The 13330-nt window shown below is 41.9% G+C and overlaps 3 protein-coding genes across 5 annotated transcripts; 1 reads left to right on the top strand and 2 right to left on the bottom strand.

Moving 5' to 3' along the window:
* The first annotated feature begins 58 nt into the window (after positions 1–58).
* On the top strand, positions 59–5951 carry lrr1 (leucine rich repeat protein 1). Its single transcript, XM_004082260.5, has 5 exons — positions 59–2100; positions 2651–2749; positions 3273–3525; positions 4688–5162; positions 5257–5951. The coding sequence occupies exons 1-5, from the start codon at positions 1918–1920 to the stop codon at positions 5510–5512; spliced, it is 1266 nt and encodes a 421-aa protein (XP_004082308.1). The 5' UTR covers positions 59–1917; the 3' UTR covers positions 5513–5951.
* dnaaf2 (dynein axonemal assembly factor 2) lies at positions 5843–8336 on the bottom strand. 3 transcript variants are annotated; one of them, XM_020713367.3, is made up of 4 exons: positions 8088–8336; positions 6491–7983; positions 6290–6397; positions 5843–6224 (listed from the first exon to the last, which is right to left on the bottom strand). In XM_020713367.3, the coding sequence occupies exons 1-4, from the start codon at positions 8155–8157 to the stop codon at positions 6039–6041; spliced, it is 1857 nt and encodes a 618-aa protein (XP_020569026.1). In that variant the 5' UTR covers positions 8158–8336; the 3' UTR covers positions 5843–6038.
* A 739-nt stretch (positions 8337–9075) lies between these two features.
* On the bottom strand, positions 9076–12439 carry klf11b (Kruppel like factor 11b). Its single transcript, XM_004082261.4, has 4 exons — positions 12110–12439; positions 11134–11418; positions 10049–10949; positions 9076–9829 (listed from the first exon to the last, which is right to left on the bottom strand). Exons 1-4 carry the CDS (start codon positions 12146–12148, stop codon positions 9495–9497), a joined length of 1560 nt encoding a protein of 519 aa, XP_004082309.1. The 5' UTR covers positions 12149–12439; the 3' UTR covers positions 9076–9494.
* Between the last annotated feature and the right edge of the window lie 891 nt (positions 12440–13330).

Below are 13330 nucleotides of genomic sequence, written 5' to 3'. Positions count from 1 at the left end.
GATAGTAAAAAGAGAAAAAGGATGATGGTGCACTAAAGTTATTATGATAAAGATTCCACATTTGACTTTCTTGCATTTTTAATTCAATCAAATTTGCTGCAGCAGAAAACTCTTATTTGACCCAGGGTGTATTTTACTCTAGAAGGAACTTGGATGTGCTGCTGTCAGAAGTAAAAGAAGTTAAATTTATTACATATAGAAAACTATAACAGTTTTTATAAATAAGCCAAATATTCATTAAAAAATAACCTTATGTGACATTCAGATATTTGACCAAAATCACTTGTGCAACACCTTGCCTAAACAGTTTGGGGTTTCATAGTGTTAAACAGTGACAAATGTGTTTAAGTGAATGTAAAGAAAACAAAGTTTGAAAGTAAAACCCTCATATCTGCTTATAGTTTTTCAGAAAAAAAGAAATTTCCTCTTAATATCAACTTGTTCTATTGGAGATTTTAGGTTCTTATTTTCAAAGATATGTTCCCTGAGACTTAAAGATTGACTAAAGATGATTTCGCTTTGAAAATTAGTTACAGAACAGACGATTTGTTCTATCTATGTTTACATTTTAGAATGCGTTGATATTAGATGTACTGACTTTAGCTGTGTAGTCACCCACATTTCTGCAAATATTGACTATGTCCCTTATCAAGTTTTTGTGTTGACGCAGATGCAAAACTTCTACTTTACGTACATTATGTTCCAATAGCAACTCACTTACCTCATCCAAACCAAAATTTAGGGGTTTCAATCCCCTTTGGGGTGTTTAGAATCATGCTGACTGTTTCTGCAATTGGCTATAAAAAAAAAAGAAATAGTGAGTAATTGGGATGTTACCTGTGTAACAGTCCAGACATGACACACCCAAACACCTAGATATTTCACAATCAGCTATCAGTGGAGATGCGGCGAAGTGGAAGCGCTTGGGAATGGCAGCCACAAAGAGTTTCAGTCACATCAGCCGGTAAATGGGTCAGGGGATGCTGCCGCGCAGAGGTCACAGAGGTCACCAACTGCAGAGTCAAGAACTGCAGACCTTCCAACTTCACCTTTGTATGAGCAGTCTGAAGAGAGCTTCATGGAATGAGATTTTCAAGTTTAAATCTGATCTGCCAAAACCTCCTTAATGGCTGTAAACACAGCTATGAAATGTCTGATATTCATTCTTGGGTGTCACTCAAAGTTTGTAATATCCCCACTTTTTCTTTAACTGATATTCAGAAGTTTCTGATGGTAAATAACTTGCCATTATTTTGTGCAAATACTTAATTCTTATGGAAATTACATTTGCTTATCATCTTTTTGAATTACTTTCCTGTTTAAATGAAGTTTCTTAGACGAATTTCAAACATGAGCAAGAAAACAACACTAATTTTTCGAAATATAGAAAAAATATTTGTTATTTTAAGTTGCCTCTGGCAATTTTTAGTTTTCTTTACACTCCGCCATTTTTTTAATTGAATGTTCATTTTTGATTTGAATTTTACCCTGACTTGGTTGTACATGGATAAAATAAAATAAAATTGATAAAATAAAAACACACGAGCTCCGCTCTGCGGAGCGCGTGCTCGCGTCTTTACGACGTCATTTCCCTCCTTCATTCGCGCGGTATGCTGCTAACTGCAACTAGCCAAAAAAGGGGGGGAGCTGGTAGTTCAGATCTCTCACCGACATAAGCAGCGGATCAGCTCGTTTTTTCAACTAAAGCATTGCTACCAAACGAGGAAACAAGTGTCGCCAATGTATATGAAAGTTTTTATTTCCTTCACGTAAAGAGAGGGGCGTTTGTTGTTGACATTAATGAGCGCTCCGGCAGAGCTGACTGGCTAGCTTAACTTTTTTTCATGTATAATCTAAACCTTGCATTTGTTCTGATGAGGCGTTAAGGCCGTTCATTGGACCTTCTAACCGGTTACGATGAAGCTGCAGTGCGATGTGGAAGTGGTCAACCGGATGCTGCCCACGTTTGGGATGAGAAGTCGGGGGAAAGGAACGAGGGCGATGCTTTCTATCGGAAAGCATCTGGACAAGACGGCTCAACGGCAAAGCGTCTTTCTGATGATCTGCACGGCCAGAGACAGGGCAGGAGCAAAGTACAAGGTACCACATCGACCTTCATGGGATCGATTCCAGATGTAATTTGATTTAATGTATTAAAAAACAAAGTCCTGCTTGAACTGTTCTCTGTGAAAGTGTTTTAAAATCAAACAAGCTAGCTAGTTTATAGAACTTCTTGTTGTGTTTATAAAAGTTAAAGATTATACTTTATCAGTTTAATCAATTATTCCATAATATTCTTGATGATAACTATTAATATATTAAAATCGGAAACAGATTTTTCCCATTCTTTTATTCTAAACTAGATCACTTTTATTGCTAAATATCTGTTTGGACTGATGATTAAAAGTGTCAATGACAAGCAAGTATTAACATATTAAAGGTTTATGTTTGTTTTTGTCATTTGTTTCCTGCTACAAACTTAAATTAATTATCCCCAAATTAAACGGGTTTCTGAGCTCTTTAAACCTGCTCATCAACAAAAGACACAACTAGATTAATTCACCGTCTAGACTTGTTCTTGGCCTGAGTCGTGATTCATACCTGCCCATCCTTAAATTCTGTGTTTTTCCATTCGTTTTTTTATTTACAGCTGAAAAACAACATCGAAAAGTTCTTCACCTGGTTTGTGGAGGAAGGCAAAGCCACCGTGAGACTAAAGGAACCTGCTGTTGACATTTGTCTGAGTAAGGTGAGGAGTAAGATAACCCTTTATATGGAATACCAACTGTAAGAAGAACATTTTGTTCTTTTCTAGAGCAAGATTTTCAAGTTTTTGCAGATAATTTACAGTGTTGTAGTGTTTATTGGACACAAATACACAAATCCGATCATTTATGCTTCCATTTCCATAAGTTTTACCTGAGCTGTTTCCTAAAGCACAATAAAAAACAAAATTTTTTTCCTTTGTCCAAATCTGAGAAATCTTGATCACTTCCAACTACTTGGATGTTTATTACATGGAATTACTTTATTTTGTGAAGATGTTCGTTGCTCTCCCTCCACTTTTACCATCCTGATGACTTTTTTATTCCCAGCAGCACAAAGACCACCGTGTTAATAATAAAGATCTGTGTCAAGATATTCTAGGCCAGGGAAATCAGGTCAGATGTTTCAAGGAATCCGGTCAAACACAACGGGACGTCCGATAAGATTACTTGAAGGGCCCTGTCCTCTTTCAATCTTTTTTACAAACTTTTTTTTTTTTCTTCCAGGCTGATACAAACAGTTTGAAGAACTTCCTCTCAGCCGCTCGCTTGGCAGACAAAGGAAATGACGCGAGCAGCCTCCCCCTGTCCACGCTCGCTCCGGTTCGCGCCAGAGACGTGGAGCAACCAAAGAGGAAACTCACCATCATGTCCAAAAAGGACTACCCCCTCACCTCCAACTTCCCCTATTCTCTGGAACAGCTGCAGGTGTCGTACTGCAAGCTGGCGCAGGTGGACATGCGAATGCTGTCGCTCAAAGGTAAAGCGGGTTTAGTTGGTTGTTCCTGCGGTTCTGAAACACTTTATCATTAAAAAATAATAAAAAATGCCAACCAGTAAGCTGTTTGTGGAATTGCTCACAAAGGAGAACATTCATAAAAAAACTATGGAAATCTCTTTTCTGGAGAACATTGTTAGAATATGCAAAATATATGTCTATATATACCAGTAATGCTTGAAAAAGCAGGCTTAAAAATAAAATGTAATTACCTTTTTTTTTCAAACTTTTGTTTTGTAAAATGTTTTATTTTGAAAGGGTTTTGTTCCTGTTTTAAAAGATTTAAGATGACATTTTATTTAGAGGGGGTGTGCTTTTTAATGAACATCGTCAAATTTATACCGAGAAGTCCTCAGAAGAAAACTATAAAAAAAAAAAAAAAACACAGGAAAGAAGGTAAAAGCAAGAACATTTAGAAACATAACTGCTGCATCGTCTCCAAATAGAATTGTCCGGTTTTATTGAAGAGGTGGAGGTTGGCAGGGTGGAGAAGCAGATGCTCGATGGACCGTTGGTGACCTGCTCAGATGTAGGCCTTTTTTTTTTACTGGGTAAACTTATTCTGAATGTGCTGGTCTGACCAGCGTAAGACCCCTTCTGTGGCTCTTACGATGTAACTTATAAAATATTATTATGGCAATGATATAACATGTAATTTACAGCTTCTAAACAGGATTAAAAATGTTGTATTTATGTTCTGAGATCAAAGTGAAAACAGTTTGCAGCATATTATGGGAATAATTCTGCTTCACAAGTTTTTATCTTTTCCAAACTATACCTCATGGCCACATAAATGGTGATAAATGAAACCAGCAAATGGTTTTTCATCTTCATGGGTTAGCCTACTGGTTCTGGAGAGATTTTTCCTGTCTTTTTAAAAAAAAAAAATTTGAAGAGCTCTTATTCAGCTTGAGAGGAGCACGTTTTCAGGAGTCATTTTATGAGATTTCTACTGGTAAGAAATCCTGGAACAGAGAAACATTCCAACCTGATTTTTTTTGCCTAAAGATCTGATAAATAATTTGTAATGATGTTATCACAAAGTAAAAAAAAACGAAATCTCAACTTCTAAAGTTTTGCATGATACACATTTAGTCTCCGTGCTGAGTTTTGGACTTCTGTTTTTCTTTTTCTTTTTTTTTAGTTCTCCGAAAGCTCGACCTCAGCAACAACCACATCAAGAAACTCCCGGCAACCATTGGAGACCTCAGCCGCCTGTCGGAACTGAGCTTGCACAACAACCATCTGGAGGCTTTCAGCGAGGCGCTCTGCCTGTCCACCCTGCAACAGACCCTCCAGGTCCTGGACATCAGTCAGAACCGGCTGCGGTGCCTTCCCGCTCAGTTCTGCCAGCTCCGAGAACTAGTAAACCTCAAATTGGACGACAACCAGCTGGCGCGTTTGCCGTTTCACATCGGGCGGCTTTCAAAGCTGAGGTTTTTATCCGCAGCCAATAACCAGCTGAGCGGTCTGCCCGGAGACTTCCGTAAGCTGAGTCTGGAGAACCTGGACTTGTTTGGAAACCCTTTCATCCATGCTAATCCCCTGGACCACACAATGCAGCTGACATTCCCGCTCCCTCTACAGGAGTTAGCATTAAGAGCTGTAGCCAATTTGAGGTCAGACTTAAACACTTTGAAACCAAACTGCTAGTTATTTATTCTTTTGTTGTTCACTCAAGCCAAATCTTTCTTTAATATTTCTCCTTCCTAGAATTCCATACGGACCTCACCTCATTCCTGCCCACTTGTGCCGCAACCTTGAAGTCGCCAAAACCTGCGAGTGTGGCCGCGCCTGCGTCAACTATTACATCGAGACGGCAGTGAGCATGAACCTGCACCAAGTCTCACACACGGTGGTGCTGGTGGACAACATGGGAGGAACGGACGCTCCGGTCCAGCAGTTCTTCTGCTCCCTGTCCTGCTACTCCCAATACTTGGACCTCGTCCTCCAGAGAAGCCTCCGGTGAAGACAATCATCTGCACACAGCAACTCCAAACTGCTGTGCACTGTGGGGGTTTTAGATGACGCAAAAGTTGCAGAACTTTCTAGGGGATTCTTTTAACCCCTGGACTGAGTTTAGAATTGGTTTTAAATGGGTTCTAACTGCTTGTTTTCCACCAGTTTCCAAATGTCCGAGCTTTTCTGTTGTGATCAGCGCACCAAACAGTATCCACTCCATCTGCGATGTCAAAAAATCTCTTGCTGCTGTCAGGTTTCCCATAGTCTTTTTTTAAATATTATTATTCCTGTCTTTTAAAGCAGACTGCAGGCTCCGATAATGACCGACTTCTACCAAACACAGTGCCTAAGAGTTTATTGAGTAAATGCTAAAAACAGTCGATCCGTTATATTTTTTTTATAAATGTTTAAAAATGAAATAAAAGTGTTCGTGGTCTTGTCTTAAATTGCTTCTTTTTTTCATGCTTGACTCAAACAGTATATAACAGCTCAGATATGTTTGAGTTGGTAAGTGGTGGTTTCCAAAAAGCTCATCAGTCCAGCTCATACATGAGTTTGTTTTGGAGGACAAACCCGGCAGATGTGTGAGGATCATTGATCTTCTCATTTCCTGCCGCGTTGTTCTGCCTCAGAGTTCCTGCAGCTGGAACGTTGATCTCCTCCGGCTCTTGGAAGCGTTGCTCAGCTGGTAGAACATCTTCATCAGCGTCTTCCAGCTGCTGTAGAGTTTGCATTGAGATTTAATTACAACAAAAAACCTATAGAGTTTTTATTATTTGTTTACCTCTTCTGTAGGTTTCCTCTTCGAAGTTTCATCTGAAGCGTTGACGTTTGCAGCTGTTGCAGCTGATGTGACGGGCACTTTGAGGTATTCCTGGCTAGAAGTGGGAATCTAAAGTTGAGATTTAAATAAAACAACAACAAAAGAGTTCATCTCTAGCTGAGCTGCTTCCACCAGCAACATTTAATCCACACTCATTCCTACCTCCACACTTCCTTTTGGCTTTTCGGTCTCCTGGGTCAAAATGTGCTTCTTTTGGCCGTCTGGTGAAGCTGCTGTTGTTGGGATCAAGGAATCAAGAGAATCTTTGGTCCTCCTGCAACACTTGACCTCCTTTGTGTTGCTGCAGTTTCCTTTGTTTTCTTGTTGCACATCTTGTAATTCAAACTTCTCATCATGCTTCTTTCGTAATGTCTCGTTTTTCACCTCATGCTCTGGCCTCTCATTTCTTTTTTGAATTTTTTTGCCCTCCTTTTCCCCATTTTGATCTTCCAACACCTGACGTCTTCCCTGTGCAGCACCATTGTCATTCCCTCTTTGGCGCTGCTCTCCTCCTTTCTCTGCCATTTCTTCCACGCGCTCCTCCACCCGTGTTTGATTTTCATTCTGAGGATCAGAGGTGGGGTTTGGAGACCCACCAGGAAGCTGAGGAGCCTCAAGAGGAGGCTGAACAGGCAGTGTGACTGTAAGCTGTCTTTGATGCTTGTTAAACTTGGCTTTTCCATTGTTCTCATCTACAGGGTAAGATAAATGCAGCTCCAGCCTGTATGACGGGTTCTCAGACTCTAACAGCAGCCTCTTTTCTTCTACTTCAAGAACCATGCCATGGACCGTTGGCAGGAGTGGCAGATCGATGGTAATCACAATCTCTTTAGGCCTCAGGCTCCGGGCAGACTCCCTAGAGACCCTAAAGTCCTGCAAATCAATAACAGAACGATATTTAATTGCGTAAATTGGCTTGATTGGCTCTTCTGGTTGTTTCTGGAGGAGTTTTGATGGAACATCAATGCTGTTTTCTGGTAGATGAGAGGTTGATGGGGAAAGATCTCGCTCCTCGGGCGGCTCCTTTGCCTCATACCCAGGTATGGGCTTACGGATCACACAGGACTGTGGGACTCCTTTGTATTTTATATCCATCTCTTTTAAGTTGCTTTTGTCCAGCAACACTTTAAAAGCCTTCTGGATTCCCTGGATTGCAACTTCCTTCACCATGTCCATGAACTTCTCGCTTTTGTCTGCGAGATGAAGCGTCTCAGGATGGAAACAAACATCGTAGATGGTGGAGATGTTTCCTTTACGTTCACAATTTTGCCTCCCGGGTTGCAGAAGGTGAGGCAGGGACCACTTTTCTCCAAATCTCTGGACCGTTCGAACAGTTTTTGATTCAGGCTTTCCCACTTTGTCACAAGCGCAGATGTTGATGAAGCACCTCTGCTTTCCATCCACGCTGGTCTCCAGAGCTCTGAATGGAGACGGGTGGATGAACTCGATGCTGTTTCCTCTCTTTTGCTCTAGAAGGGTCACCTCCTCTTGATAGGTTTTCACATTCTCAGGACTGGAGATTTCTTGAAAGTAGTTGCTCAGCATTTCCTGGAATTTTTCATTTTTTATAGCTTTGGAAAGGACCTCAACTTCATCTGCTGTTATGCTTAACTCTAACTTCTTTCCAACCTCCATGGTAACTTTTGTGAGTAAACCTGAAAAGAGTAGTTATCTGTAAACGCACTTTAAAAATAAAAAACGTATTAATCATATATAGTGAATATTAATTATTTTTTAAGGTGATAAAAAAGCGTTTTACCTTGATTTTGGACTTTGGACGGTAAACTCCAAACGGACACATGAAGTGTTGTTGGTAACCATAGCAACATCCGAGCTAGTTGGTGCAACGATTTAGCTTTTTTTTTCTCGAAAAAAAACCTTTATTTTATAAAAGTTGCAATAGGTATAGTGCTGCAAAAAGAACCGAAATGTTATCATTATTATATTCTTTCTATTTTTATTAAATACCCCTTTACAGTTTTGTCTGCGTGAACGCACAATCCGTTATAAATTTTGACCAGAAGATGTCGCTGTGGACCTCGTCTTCCTTTTTGGCTATGGAATATTTCGGTCAGTAAGGCAAGTGGGCGGGTGTGCCAAGAAGCGCGCTGATTGGTCGCACCCACCAACAGTTGATTTTTCCTGCTCTCTGATTGGATGAGAAGAGCAGTTACTGGGTGTGAGGCTACTGCCTGGGAACGTGCACGCTGGAAGAGGGCTGGAATTACACGGGACACTTTGTTCAGTCGTGTGCCTACAAGTATAATCTGGCGTCTTTTTAAATGCCCAACCTCTGTTAGTTTTTCAATTTAAATGTAATCCCTGCAAATTATTTTATGAAATTAAAAAAGACAAGATGTCTTTTAGAAATCAGTTGATTTTTTTCCCCTTTTTTGATGACTAATGCTCTCTGCCCCTCCAATTCTCCTTATTTCAGTGGAACAAATACGTTTCCCAATGGCTTGACTTATAGATAATCATGGATTAAATATATGAAGACTAGACAAGCATTCTAGCTCTAGAAATAGTGGAGGACACTGTGTTCCAGCGTTTTCCTGCAGGAAACTACCCACACGTTTGTGAGAAGAAGTGGAAGAACGAAGGAGGTTTAGTTGACCAAAGAAGGCAGTGATGAAGGAGGGAGTCATTGTGACGAACTCAGGATGTGGGAAGAAACCACTCTATCACCCCGCTGGGGAGGGGAAAAAAAATGCTATTTCAGAATAAAAATTCACAAAAAGTCCAAGTTTCAGCTTAAAAATATTTGTTTTATTACAAATAGGATATTAAATAAAACAAAAAGTTAGGGAGATATAATCAAAGTATAATTTTAGTATACAGGTGATTCCTATTTACATTGTTTGTCAAATGAATTTCTTCCTAATTGAGACAAGGAGAAGAAGCATTGTTTCAACAAACCATACATTCACATAGACTTCAACACAAAATAAGTGTTGAGGTGGTAAAAAGTGAAATTTCTAAGACAAAGACTTTGGCAAGAGTGCATACATGTTCACATGAATGATATCAAAGTCTTTTGGAGAAAATGCATGTACAAATGAGCAAAAGAGAAGGAAGAGTCCAGTGCATTTTTGTTTTGTTTTTTTAACCCCAAGAGGGAAAAAAAGGGGGGCAGATTTGTGTGCTTGTCTGCTCCGTTCATCCCTTAGCTCTCTTGGAAGTGGGGGAGATAGCAGTCCTTGTTGGAGCCAACAGGTACGAGCATGCTCAGAGTGGCAATGCCAGGCTTGGAGGGAGGAGTTTTGCCAGCAACTGTTTTGCTCAGGTTGCGAACGTCGGCCTGCCAGGAGGGGATTTTCTTCGTCGTCATGTGGCGCCGGGCGTGTTTGGTGAGGTGGTCGCTGCGCATGAAGCGTCTGTCGCACACGGGGCAGACGAACTTCTTCTCGCCGGTGTGGGTGCGCCGGTGACGAGAGAGCTCGTCAGAGCGCGCGAACCTCTTGTCGCACCCATCCCAGCTGCAGCTGAACGGCTTCTCACCTGTAGGGGGAGAACAAACGAAGAAAAACAAGTGAGTCACGCTCGGTTTATAAAAACTTAACACGCTACTTCTGACTCAAAACAATGAGGTCACTGTCCGTCCATAAAAGATTACAAGGACGGGGAAAGAGCCTGACAAACAGGATGCAACACTTAGCTAATAGCACCCACATTTGTTCCACATCCTTGAAAGCCCAAAGTCTGTACGGAAAGTCTCACCTGTGTGCGTTCGCAGGTGAGCCTTGAGGTGTGAGCTCTTAAAGTAGGTTTTTCTGCAGCCTGAGAAGTTGCAGACATAATTTCTCCTGCGGGAAAAGTCTATCTTTGTGGCTGCAGGGTTGCTGCTGGGTCCCGCCGGCATGTAAACGGGCGCTGGGGCCAGAGGTAGCAGTTTGGTGTTGCCCAGGGTCATGACAGTCTGAGGGCAGTTGGAGGCCTGGGACACTGGAGGCTGGGGGAGCACCAGCATCACGGTGCCCTGAGGCACCGCCGAGCCCACGATGAGGGACTGCTGGACGGTGGGGATGCTGGCTGAGGCGGACTGGGGGAGGATGGGTGTGGTACCACTCCGAATTCCAGCACTGGAGGCCTGCACCGCACTGGGGATGAAGGCTGAGATTATGCCAGATTGGCTGCTGACGGGGAACATCTGGCAGATGATTTGAGGGCTGGTGACGGGAGGAGGGGGCAGGGTTGTGGAAACACTGGGAGTGGGTGGGCTGTTTTGTGGTTGGGTGACGACAGGAGCGGGGGTAGAGTCACTGTCCAAACAGGGTTTTGAGGGACCTCCAGCCCCTTTTTCCGAGGGTACGAGAGAAGGAGGGGATGGAGGTGTGGTCCTCTGCTGCTGGACGATCCTATCCGTTACTGTGTCTATAGGCTTCTCTGGAGTGGGGGCCACTGGAATGTGTCTTTGGCAAATTGTTCGGTCTGCGGTGTGGCGGATGACACTGGTTGCCATGGCTCTGCAGGCTGGAAACTGGAGGGAGGGGGTCTTTTCAGCTGCCAGGGCAGTTTGGCTGGGTCCTGATCCGCGGCACTGCGATGGCGGAGGCGGGCTGGCGCTTGACTGAACCAATGAGATCTCAACGGAGCTCGGGCTGTGAGGAGGGGTCATGCACTGAAAAGACATTATTGCAGTTTAATATTTGCAGACGTCAGCTATAAGCGTATAATCTTGCAAGTCCAAGGAGTGTTAAAGTCCTAACTCAAGGCCAGAGACTTCTCTTGATCATCACTATTACTAATTAAACTAAAACTATCTCTTTTTTTTACAACTCTGTTTTATGTTAATCATGTCTTACCAGAGAGGAGAGGGACACAAAGTCCTTCGATGGATCGGGGAGGTCCTGTGGGAGGAGTAAGTCACAGGAGTCTGAAGCTGGTGTGAGAGGTCTTGGCTTGCAGGGGTTTATCTTGCTGCTGCTGTGGAACAGCGACTGGCCCCAGGAGCTCATGCACACCAGAGCTTCAGCCGCCTCCAGGTCCGTGTACTCCTGACCGGAGGAACAGCTTTTGGCTCCACCAGGAGCAGGCAGCTCACTGTCATGCCTTCTCCTCTTAATGCAAGAACCATCCATATGATCCTTCTACAAAGAACAAACAGGAAGTTTAGGTCTGATGGCTCAACTCCACTTTTTTTTGTCTTTTAAACTACAATATATGATATAAATCCTGCTCAGTCACATCTCCTGGTATCCAAAGTTTCGAAGGCCAAGCTGTATCATGCCTCAAGTATGGCGGAGGAGGAGTGTGGGTGACTACACCCCACCCTAGCATGCACCACCTCTGGTCCAAAGCCAGGACGCCTCCCCTACCCAAATATAGACCAAACAGTGACGTGCTGCGAGATGAGCATGTGAAATCCCCATAAAGCAGGTTTGCACCAGGAAGTCTGGCAACCTCAAAATGCTGCTATTATATTTAACAAAATAAAATACGCAACAAAAACAGTGCAAACCCTTAAAAAAACATTTAAGAATATTGACTGTTTTTAATTTTATGTAAACATAGTATCTACTTTGCCGACGAATAAAAAATAAAATTTTAATGACGCAATGAGTTTAAAAAATGTGGCACAAAAAATACAAACTTTTAAAATGACCAAGTTTGCTTTTAAAATGTAAAAATATTCAGAGGCGCACAAATACAGGGCTAAGAAGAAACTTAGTTTCAACACCAACAATGTTTTGAATTACTCGAAACGCCACAGTAGGCAGTAAACAACGCCAGGTAAATAATAGAACAATAAGAAAATACGACTTTTCTGAATTATCCTACCTTATTTGATTCCATCTCCTGAAATTTTCGCGCGGGCATCGATAAAAGAGGATGTTTAATTATTACGTTATTTGTTGTCAAAGCCGGTGTAGAACAAAGAAACGGCCGTTGCCAGAGCGGCTGCCTGTTGTGGGACAGGGCTGAGATCGTTTCTTTCTCTGACTGGCTCCCTTTTTCTCTCAGCTGTGTGTGTAAAACATGGGGAGGAGAAAGAGAAAAAAAAAAGGAAAACAAAACTCATAACACGCAGTGGCGGGTGGCAACAATTGACCAATCACGGCTGAGTGTGTGCAGAGCTCTGACCAATAAGAGAGCAGGAAGCGCGTGAACAACGCGTGCTCGCTGGACGGTTGGAGGAAATGGGGTGCGTGGTGGTGAGTGGGCGTGGCCACGGGAGTCAGCGGTGTCAGGATAAACCCGATGAACTGCCGTCCGTTTAACTAGGCGAAAGGTCGATCCAGTCTACGCTGCGTTCATGGGCTGTGAGAAAAATCCGGTAACAACCATCAGTTACTTTTGTGAACGAAGTAACATTTCCTTTGTTTTGTTGTCATCCAAGGTTTCGTTTTTGTAGTTTTTTTGGTGCTATTTATGCATAGTAAGAACAAAGCACAAAGATGCTTAGCATTGGTTAATAGGTACTTAGTTGAAAAACAATTATTTACAGGGGGTTTATCATTGAAAAATGATTGAAATCTGCTGTATTATGCTTTGAGTTTAAACTGTATATTTTATTATTTCTTTCTACATACAGTTTTTTTAAGGTCTACCATTCAATATTGGCAATACGGGAAAAAATGTGTAAGCTGTTAAAAAAAGTTTAATGAATATATTTTTTTAAATAGGTTCATCAAAAAATGTGTCCTATGATAAATTGCAAAATCATTTGTCAATGTGTTTCTCTTAAATTCACTGCCCTTGGAAAAATTTCTGCTTTCACTAAGAGGTTAAGGTCACACAATGTGTACGCTGAAACGGTTACAAAAGAGACATTCATTTTTACCACCGTTCCCATAGCAAGTGAATGCACCGCAGGTACCACACTGGGCTTTTTTTGTTTGTTTTGTTTGTTTTCAGGTTTTTATTTGTTTTCTAAACGTTTGCGCCTGAGTTAGGCAAAGTCTAATAGCTGAAGCAACAAAGTAAGCATTTAAATATGATAATAATAATAATTATAAATAAGATATTGTTTCAGAAAAAAACTATTCCGGTCATGTGATC

This window comes from Oryzias latipes, chromosome 22 (genome assembly GCF_053564925.1).
Source record: "Oryzias latipes strain Hd-rR chromosome 22, Olatipes_Hd-rR_3.1".
NCBI lineage: Eukaryota > Metazoa > Chordata > Actinopteri > Beloniformes > Adrianichthyidae > Oryzias > Oryzias latipes.
Note: the sequence above shows the minus strand (reverse complement) of the source record. Positions and strands in the feature narration are given on the sequence as shown.